This window comes from Mercurialis annua, linkage group LG6 (assembly GCF_937616625.2).
Source record: "Mercurialis annua linkage group LG6, ddMerAnnu1.2, whole genome shotgun sequence".
Lineage (NCBI taxonomy): Eukaryota > Viridiplantae > Streptophyta > Magnoliopsida > Malpighiales > Euphorbiaceae > Mercurialis > Mercurialis annua.
In genome coordinates, this window is record NC_065575.1 from 42,427,450 (window position 1) to 42,437,142 (window position 9,693).

General features: G+C 35.7%; 2 protein-coding genes across 3 annotated transcripts; both read left to right on the forward strand.

Moving 5' to 3' along the window:
- The first annotated feature begins 433 nt into the window (after positions 1-433).
- On the forward strand, positions 434-5,395 carry LOC126686520 (ETO1-like protein 1). Of its 2 annotated transcripts, none has more exons than XM_050380607.2 (5): positions 434-1,204; positions 1,311-3,023; positions 3,473-3,764; positions 4,568-4,877; positions 4,997-5,252. In XM_050380607.2, the coding sequence occupies exons 1-5, from the start codon at positions 1,071-1,073 to the stop codon at positions 5,068-5,070; spliced, it is 2,523 nt and encodes an 840-aa protein (XP_050236564.1). In that variant the 5' UTR covers positions 434-1,070; the 3' UTR covers positions 5,071-5,252. The 2 variants fall into 2 exon arrangements, with proteins under 2 accessions (XP_050236564.1, XP_050236562.1); XM_050380605.1 differs by having other exon boundaries at positions 435-1,204; positions 5,022-5,395.
- A 120-nt stretch (positions 5,396-5,515) lies between these two features.
- On the forward strand, positions 5,516-7,768 carry LOC126686523 (probable protein phosphatase 2C 51). Its single transcript, XM_050380612.2, has 5 exons — positions 5,516-5,920; positions 6,002-6,267; positions 6,523-6,649; positions 7,004-7,178; positions 7,327-7,768. Exons 1-5 carry the CDS (start codon positions 5,593-5,595, stop codon positions 7,607-7,609), a joined length of 1,179 nt encoding a protein of 392 aa, XP_050236569.1. The 5' UTR covers positions 5,516-5,592; the 3' UTR covers positions 7,610-7,768.
- The last annotated feature ends 1,925 nt before the right edge of the window (positions 7,769-9,693 follow it).

The window sequence follows — 9,693 nt, forward strand, 5'->3', positions numbered from 1 at the left end:
AAACAATACTCTACTTTTTTCACCATAAACAAATGATCAATAATTAGAATTAAAAATTCAAAAATAATCTATCTTTTCTTGATTTTAAGTATAAAAGTGATGAATTTAAATTTCTTGTCTATGAACAGATTAATTATGAAAATAAATATTTTTAAATGATTAATTTTTTTAAATATTTTTGATAACCCACCTCTTTATTGAAAATTTCACTTTCTATAATAAAATTTTATCTGGATAATTCATTTTCACAATTATATATTGTGAAAAAACAAAATTCAATTCATCAATTGTTAATTGTCCCGTCAATCAAGATGGGTTAAAAATAGGAGTTATATAATTAATTTCTTGAAAATCACATTTATTTATTGAATTTTTAATTATTCCCAACAAACAGTGTTTTTTTCAATTGCTTTCTTCACTTTACTTCACTCTCTATCTAACGGGAGGAAAGTAGAGAGAGAAGTAAAGTAAGACAAAAGGAAGAAAATAAAAGAAAAACACTTTCCCTTTTACCAAACAAAAGAAGCTTAAAAAGTTGGATTTCACAATTTTTCTTCTTTGGATTCCAATTCACTTTCATTTCTGCAAAGCTCATATTTCCAGTTTTCAAATTCAAACACTCATCTAAACTGTAGTTTTCTGCTGAGAATATTGGATTTAGTGTAATGTGGGTTTGATTATATAGTTCCATTTATTATATTTTTTATGGTAAAGATTGAAACTTTTTGTGTTATGTTAAAGAATAGAAGCTTTACTGTTGTATGTATTCATTTCTATGAATTAGATAGCTAACACAAGATTGGTCTTTCTTTTTTTATGTAAATTTTTGTTTGTTTCTGAGTTTGTTTTTTAAGTGTTTGTTGTGTTTTTTTGGTGTTTTGTGGACTTTTTAGAGATCTCTAGGCTAAGGGTAGTGATTTTTTAGCAGATAAAAGCTATCAGCTATTTTAAATTTGACCCTGAAACTTGTGTAAGTTCTGGGGAAGGAGGGTGAGTGTGAGAAAGAAAGTGGGGGAAAAACCTATCTGGCTACTGTGGAGATCTGGGATTTGTTTCATCTGTTATGTCCCATGAGGACTTTTTTCCCATCCGAGTCGTGTAAAGAGTCACAACTCAATGCTTTAAATCCACAGTCTTGGCTTCAGGTTGAGAGAGGGAAACTTTCCAAGTTTTCTTCTTGTTCTTCTTCATCATCATCATCCATGTAAGTTTTTGCTTTTATTTATATAGTTTTCATTGCTGAAAAGTTAAAATCTTATTCAAATAATTGACTTTACTTTTTTTTTTCTGTTTTTGGTAAATATATGTAGAGAATCACTTATCAAGGTCCCTGAGCCTCCAATTTTACCATTCTATAAACCTATTGATTATGTAGAAGTTTTAGCTCAGATTCATGAAGAGCTTGAATCTTGTTCTCCACAAGATAGGTCGAATCTCTATTTATTGCAATTTCAGGTCTTTAGAGGACTTGGGGAAGTCAAACTTATGCGGAGAAGCCTCCGCTTGGCGTGGCAGAAGGCTGGCTCTGTGCATGAGAAGCTTGTGTTCGGGGCATGGTTGAAGTATGAGAAGCAAGGAGAGGAGATTATTTCTGACTTGCTTGCTACTTGTGGTAAATGCGCACAAGCGTTTGGGCCGTTAGATGTTGTCTCCCAGCTGCATACGGATTTAAGTTTAAGTTCTGAGGTGTCTGTTATGATGAATGCTGACTGTAAATTAAGAAACGTCGTTTTTATCATAGGAGATGAGAAGATAGTTTGCGATAGAAAGAAAATTGCAGGCCTTTCTGCTCCGTTCCATGCTATGCTTAATGGAAGTTTTGCAGAATCTTCATGTGAACACATTGATTTCTCTGAAAATAACATATCCCCACTGGGTTTTAAGACAATAAATGATTTCTGTGAGACTGGCAGTTTGAATGAAGTTCCTCATAATAATTTGTTAGAAATATTGGTTTTTGCAAATAATTTCTGTTGCGAGAGGCTAAAGGATGCGTGTGATCGGAAACTTGCATCTTTGGTTTCCTCTAGAGAAGACGCTGTAGAACTGATGGAGTATGCTCTTCAAGAGAACTCTCCTGTGCTGGCTGCTTCTTGTTTGCAAGTTTTCTTATATGAATTGCCTGATTGTTTGAATGATGATAGGGTGGTGGACATATTTAGCAATGCTAATAAACAAGAGAGAATGATTATGGTTGGAACAGCCTCGTTCTCACTGTACTGTTTATTAAGTGAAGTTTCCATGAGCCTGGATCCTCGCTCCAATAAAACTGCTTCTTTCCTTGAACGATTAGTGGAGTCCGCTGAAACTAACCGGCAGAAACTGTTGGCTTTCCATCAATTGGGATGTGTGAGACTCTTGAGGAAAGAGTATGATGAAGCCGAACATCTTTTTGAGGAAGCTGTGAATGCCGGTCATGTTTATTCCATATCAGGTTTGGCTAGACTCGGTTACATCAGTGGTCATCGGATTTGGGCTTATGAAAAAATTAGCTCTGTGATTTCATCTGTTACTCCACTTGGGTGGATGTACCTGGAGAGGTCTTTATATTGTGACGGTGATAAGAAGTATGAGGACCTTGAGAAAGCAACTGAGTTGGATCCAACTCTTACTTATCCTTACATGTATCGTGCTGCTTCCTTGATGAGAAAACCGAATGTTCAAGCTGCACTTGCTGAAATCAATAGGGTTCTCGGATTTAAACTCGCGTTAGAATGCTTGGAACTCCGATTTTGTTTTTATCTTGCCCTCGAGGATTACCAAGCAGCTCTTTGCGATGTTCAGACAATACTTACACTTTCCCCAGATTATAGGATGTTTGAGGGAAGGGTGGCAGCATACCAACTCCGTACCCTTGTACGTGAGCATGTTGGACATTGGACGACAGCAGATTGTTGGATGCAATTATATGAAAAGTGGTCAGCAGTGGATGATATAGGATCCCTCTCTGTCATATACCAAATGCTTGAATCGGATGCACCGAAAGGTGTTTTATACTTCAGGCAGTCTTTGCTTCTTCTTAGGTATGTCCTCAAACTATTTTGTTGCTGGCCTTGCCGCCTTGGTATCTTCTAAATCTATTTTGTTTAGGCCAATGCTTAACTTTATCATCAAGTATATGCAGCACAGTATTTGCGTCTTCTAAATCTATTTTGTTTAGGCCAATGCTTAACTTTATCATCAAGTATATGCAGCACAGTATTTGCGCATATGAAATTTAGCAGTGAATCTACCTGCAAACATAACCGAAATTTGTGATATCAGAGCATACATGTAGTTTTCTTGACTCTGCATTATTTTTTCTGTCAGCAGTGAGCGCAGTTTGTTCTTTAAGTTTACTTTGAAGTGTTTCCGAATTCTTGTCCCCTGTGTTATGCTTCACTAAAAAATGTCCCTTAGAAGTAAATTATGCTTACATGCTGTTATGGACTCCACAGATATTCAGATTGTTTACGACTCTTTTCTTGATCAGGTTGAACTGTCCTGAGGCAGCCATGCAAAGTCAACAATTAGCTCGCCAACATGCATCAACTGAACATGAACGTTTAGTTTATGAAGGATGGATCTTATATGACACTGGCCATTGTGAGGAAGGGCTTCGCAAAGCAGAGGAATCTATCAAAATTAATAGGTCTTTTGAGGCCTTCTTTCTTAAAGCCTATGCACTGGCGGACTCTAGCCAGGATCCGTCCTGTTCTTCAACTGTTGTTTCTCTGCTTCAAGATGCTTTGAAGTGCCCGTCTGATAGACTGCGAAAAGGCCAAGTATGGTTTTATTCCCCCTATCTTATTCTTAATGATATTCCTGTGAATTGCTGGAATTTTTCAACCAATTAGAAGTATATTCATGTCATGTAGTAGATTAGCTCATCTTCCAAAGATAATGACCGTCGTTCAACCTTAATAAGTATTCAACTTAGTTTCTATGCACATGAACACCTTAAAAGAGTTAGATCAAAGACATTGCAATATGCTATTGCTGGTATTAGAGGAGTAAAAAATATATTCCCCGCGACAAATCTTAGCAATGAAAGAATTAGGCAGCAGTTAATTCTCAATTTTGTTTAACAACTGCAGTGCTAGAGAAAATTACTAAATTATTTAGGGAGGTGAAGTTTATATTTCTAAAAATAAGAGCTAGTTTGACAAAATGTAGGACAACCAGCCTTAGTAAGTGATTCAGAACTGAATGTTACCAAATGTCAGCTTAAAATAATATCAAATTCTGGAACATTTTGGTTTGTTTGGTTCAAATGAATTTCAAAAAATACTGTAGAATTCATTTGTAAATTAATATAGCTATGTTTGGTTTACTTATAAATTCATGTTGTTACTCTATATTTTGTTTTGTAGAATCGATCAATGCTAATATATCAAATGAAAAACTAAATGAATTGTACAATAGAATTGACCAAACAACGAATGAAGTTCAGAATATGACCCGACATAACTAGGGAAATGTATGAGAGCATCAACTAAATGAGATATAGTGCTCGCCTTTATGCTGTGTCCATTAGTTCCGTGAATCTTTGAGAGTAACATATTAGTCCACAAATTTCATTTTACAGGCACTTAACAACCTCGGAAGCGTCTATGTAGACTCTGAGGATTTAGACTCGGCAGCTGATTGCTACATTAACGCCCTTAAGATCAGGCACACAAGAGCACACCAGGGTCTTGCTCGGGTCCATTATCTCAGAAATGACAAGGCTGCTGCATACAAGGAAATGACTAAGCTAGTTGAAAATGCCCGGAATAATGCATCTGCTTATGAGAAAAGATCAGAGTATTGTGATCGTGAACTTACAAAAGCAGATTTAGAGATGGTCACCAAGTTAGATCCACTTCGAGTTTACCCTTACCGATTCCGAGCTGCAGGTTAGATTTTCTTTTTCTTCATTCCATTTCCCCGTTGCAGTAGTGTGTAAACTAGACTAACTTCACAACGTTTATATTTATGATTTCAATTTTTTTTCCGGAAACCGACTTTATTGAAGTTGCATCGCTTATTCTCTTGAACAGTTTTGATGGATGGTCACAAAGAAAAGGAAGCAATTGCAGAACTTTCTAAGGCAATTGCATTTAAGGCAGATCTTCACCTTCTACATTTAAGAGCTGCTTTCTATGAGCATGTCGGTGACGCCACAGCAGCCCTACGTGACTGTCGAGCAGCTCTTTCAGTCGATCCCAACCATCAAGAAATGCTGGAACTTCACAGCCGTATGAACAGCCATGAGCCCTGAAAACACTAAACATACACTGGCAAACAAGTAAAAAAGAAAATACATGCTTCTTTTTTCATTACCATGTATACAAAATACCCTTCCTCATTTTCTTAGTGTATGTTTTTCAAATTTTTGTAATTTAATTTAATCAAATGTCAAAAAGCTTCCATCTTTTCTCTTGTTATAACTTACAGCTAAGTACCCAAAAGGATAATTAAAGATTATAAATTTAGTTTCTTCAACATGGATTAGGGTTTTCAGCTACAACAAAGATCAAAATTTTCTCTGCAACTAAGTAGGCTTAACAGAGTGGCTACAGTTACATAACAGGATTAAAAAGCTAACTACTTCTAAATCTAAGGAAAAAGATGTCAAAATCAAAATCTTCCGGGATGAAAGGAAGAATTGATGTTGCTGTTGCAACAATTTTATTTGACCTTGTTTTAATTGCTGCCATCCCGTCGTCGTCTTCGTCGAAATCAAAGTCCTACGGCGGGCTACCGGTATCAGTATGGTGCATGACGGAGTATGACAGCGGCAGCGCTCCTGCTGTATACGATTCTTTAGAGTGTTCCCAATGGAAATCTCTTCAAAATCAAATTTCAAATAATTGCCAGTTTGCCATTCTCCATGGACGCAGACAGTACCAAGAAGATGCTATAGTTTGTCATCTTCACTTCAATATACCATTACCTGGTAAAAGTTTCAGTCTTTTAAAAAATAATCAAAATCCCTAAACTTTTTAGATCCAGTATTCCATATAATGAAGTTTTGCAGGTAAAAATGGGTTTGAGGAGCAGAAAATCGGTGTTGTAGCAGTGTTTGATGGGCATGGTGGAAGTGAAGCTAGTGAAATGGCTTCAAATCTTCTGCTTGATTATCTTTATTTGCATGTTGTATTTCAATCTTACAAGAAAATTGTACAACATCATGATGATGACGTGTCGTCCTCAAGTGATCATCAATTTTCAGCACTTCAGCTGGAAATTTTGAAAGAAGCTTTGTCTAGGACAATTGCTGACATTGATTTGAGGTTTTCTCAGGTAAGTGATGATTTGTTCTGCTTATAGCAGCTTTGTTTCACAATTTAATCATTAGTAACCTAGCTAGCATGGACACGCACACGAAAAACGGGACACTCGAATACAGACGCAGCGAAACAATATTATTTTATGGTTTTCAATGTTAAAATTGAAGTTTGAAACAAACATTGTCTGAAATATTTTCGAAACGGGACACGTTGATTCAACTCTGCTGCCTTTTTAAAGTTAAGATCATTGTTTGTGGTTTATTTTCAGGAAGCTGTAAGAAACAACTATGTCTCTGGTTCTACTGCTGTTGTTGCTCTTATCTATGACGGCAAAATACTAGTTGCTAATGTTGGGGACTCCAAGGCTCTTCTTTTTTCAGAGAAATATCAGTCTGGTGAGGATCTCTTGGCATCTTCTGTTTCGCTATATTGTTTGTAAACTTATCCAGTGCACAATTCGGTGTTTTGTTTTCATTTTCAGAAATACTTTTGAATTCGGAAACTTCATAGTATTTAATATTCTTGTAAAAAATAACTCGACAATTTTATATATACATCATATTCTTGTAAACATATTATTTCGGTGCTTTCTATTTCAATATTTTCCAGTACAATATAGCTATTTCGTATTGTCTTCTTCATTTTCCGCATTTAAAGGATGCGTAAAAGGAGTCGTCTTTATGCTCATTGGCCGGTTCTTCAGTGAAACTTTAGGTTTATCTGATTAGACGTGTGTGAGGAAATGATAGGTAGCTCAACAGTGCATCTCTCAGCAACAGCATTAACATATGATCATCATCCTGATAGAGAAGATGAAAGAGCTAGAATTGAAGCAGCTGGTGGTTCCGTTACAATATGGGGTGTGCCTCGAGTCAATGGGGTGCTTGCCATGTCACGAGCCATTGGCGATGTTTATTTGAAAAGGTAAGCGAGCTTATGAGTCAAATGTTTGCTAGTTTTCTTCTCAATTTTGCTCTGTCAATCTCTGGGAATCCAACTAAGTTAATGTGTTGACGCACTTATCAAAAAGTACCAACTCCTGTGCATAAAAATATATAATTTGTGTCGATAGGTACGGTGTTATAGCTGAGCCGGAGTACACTGGTTGGCGACTTTTAGATGTTAACGATGCACATCTTGTGGTTGCATCAGACGGCATTTTCGAGAGTTTGGCAGAAGAGGATATTTGTGATCTCATCTCTGAATGGAAAGGAAGTAGAAACTCCTCTGTATGCCTGAGTTCAACTTCATTGGCAGAGTGCATCATTAACACTGCATACAGAAAAGGCAGTAACGACAACTTGTCTGCCATCATAGTTCCCTTGAGATCGGCTGAAATTTTATCCAAGACATAATCGAGACTAGGATTCTGATTGGTCACAGGCTAATATTCACTCATAGTCTGAATTATGAAACATCATTGTAACTTTTGATATATTAAAGGCGATACAAAAAAGGACATAAATTTTCTAAGACGGAGGGATTAGTTTTTATGAATAAAATAATTTATTTTATTTAGGATTATTCTGTAATTCATTTAGCTAAATTTGTCATTACATCTGAAAATGAAGGACTGAATCAACAGGTAATGTGCCGCCATTTTCTCAGCAACTTTTGGTGGTGCTCTTGAATTTAATTACATCACAACTCCATAAGCAGCTTATGAATTCTCTCAACTTTTTTCAATTGGTTTAGGTTGAAATAATGAAAGAAAACAGATTTGTTCTTCATAAAAGCGTTCGCTGAGAAAATAGAGATGTTACAACTTGAAGATAAAATGATGGTAAACGTGTTTGCGGAGGATCTGATACAAACAATATAAGAGCTGAAAATGTCATAGAGTTTAGTTTCTCATGCAGTTCATTAAATTAAGCCAATTTTTACGAGGAATCTTATCGGTTTAATTTTCAGAATGTAAGAGCATAATGCTATTTGTTTACATTAGTACATACGTAAGGATAGAGAGAGCATTCACAATTATTTTATATACCATAATTGCAATTACAACAGTCCAACAAGAGCTATAAACTAGTACTACTGATCAACAAATAAATGCAAATACATACCCGTAATAATTACAATCTCAACACACACCGCGCACCCAGCAACAACTTGTAGGTTGAGGTCGAGCTACGAAATGAAGGATCAGAATCTCAAGTTGATTGAACATTGCTTATCACGTTCAATCAGTGTACACTCATTCAAAAATGAATTAACTTAAACATAAATTAAGCTCTTTTAGTCTAAGATTAATTTTGTACTGAAAAGTGAAGATTGGTTAATCAACTTGAGAATATATTAATCCTGGAATAAAACCCAAAAGTAGAGCATGATTCTTGTCAATAGAATCAATAATCATACGATCAATAAAGGATGCAATAAGAAACAATTCCAACTAACATGTTGAATACCCTTCTATCCACAACCATAAACTGAAGAACCAACCTTTGCAAAACTGAATAAAATTTAAATAATGTTCTTCCATTTGAAGTAATTTTATTTTTCAGCTATCCAAATTCATGTTTACGAACCAAGAAAATTAAAGCAACAATCTGTGTTTATAACCAAATTCTTGTCGATGGAATCAAAAATCATAAGAGCAATTCTCACCTGCTTTTGCTACAAAGAATCAACTTATCAAATTCAGCCTACCTGATATTTAATGCAATCACAAGCTCCAATCTTACTGTAATTCAATTGCCAAAGGACCAAAATTCTTAACAGACTGCTCCAAGTTCTACTATATCATTTTCCAAAATAAACGACATTGTCCAATGCAGAAATCAGACCACTGACTGACAATAACCAAAAAACAAGGTTTCTTTCATAAGTTCCACATTCCATTCTAGAACATCCTCAAAAGGATGAACCGACCATTTTATGCTCATTTTATATGTTCTCCACTAAATATAAAAGCAGTCTGTGAGACTCGACACGTTACTTGGCAATCCACATAAAATCTAGGTGATACAAGAACAACCAAGCAAAATGAGTTTTTGACTTTAAGAAGATGAGACAAAAAAAATGACTAGGAGGAAAAATACCACATCTCCAGCTCAAATATATTCCATCCAACATAATCCAACTTAGGGCGCAGGAAAATTAACACTCCAAGTCTGTTTACTCGAATATGCTCGTGTAGAGCTCAGTTTTCCTCTTATATAGAAGTTACCAGTCTTAAATTAAATGCACACTTAGTAACAGAAAAAAGAAATATCAGCATTAGGATCCCAAAACATGCATTTAGAAGACATTGAGCTTCACAAGCCATTACCAAGAGCCCCAATAACTTCTCTTATATGGCTCTATGAACCACAATTTAAAGGCGAAATCCAGAGGTGTATCACTACTTTCCTATGCACCTCAGTAGCTTGCTGGAAAACTTCCTTTCACTCGCACAGAGATGATGTAAACAAAAAATTACATTTTCCAATCCTGA

Bases quoted from the DNA above. Each gene is read 5' to 3' on its own strand.
- LOC126686520 (XM_050380605.1), top strand. From the start codon at position 1,071: ATGAGGACTTTTTTCCCATCCGAGTCGTGTAAAGAGTCACAACTCAAT. The intron at 1,205-1,310 runs GTAAGTTTTTGC...AAATATATGTAG, and splicing joins TCTTCATCATCATCATCCAT to AGAATCACTTATCAAGGTCC. The intron at 4,878-5,021 runs GTTAGATTTTCT...TCTCTTGAACAG, and splicing joins TTACCGATTCCGAGCTGCAG to TTTTGATGGATGGTCACAAA.
- LOC126686523 (XM_050380612.2), top strand. From the start codon at position 5,593: ATGTCAAAATCAAAATCTTCCGGGATGAAAGGAAGAATTGATGTTGCT. The intron at 5,921-6,001 runs GTAAAAGTTTCA...GAAGTTTTGCAG, and splicing joins CTTCAATATACCATTACCTG to GTAAAAATGGGTTTGAGGAG. The intron at 7,179-7,326 runs GTAAGCGAGCTT...TTGTGTCGATAG, and splicing joins GGCGATGTTTATTTGAAAAG to GTACGGTGTTATAGCTGAGC.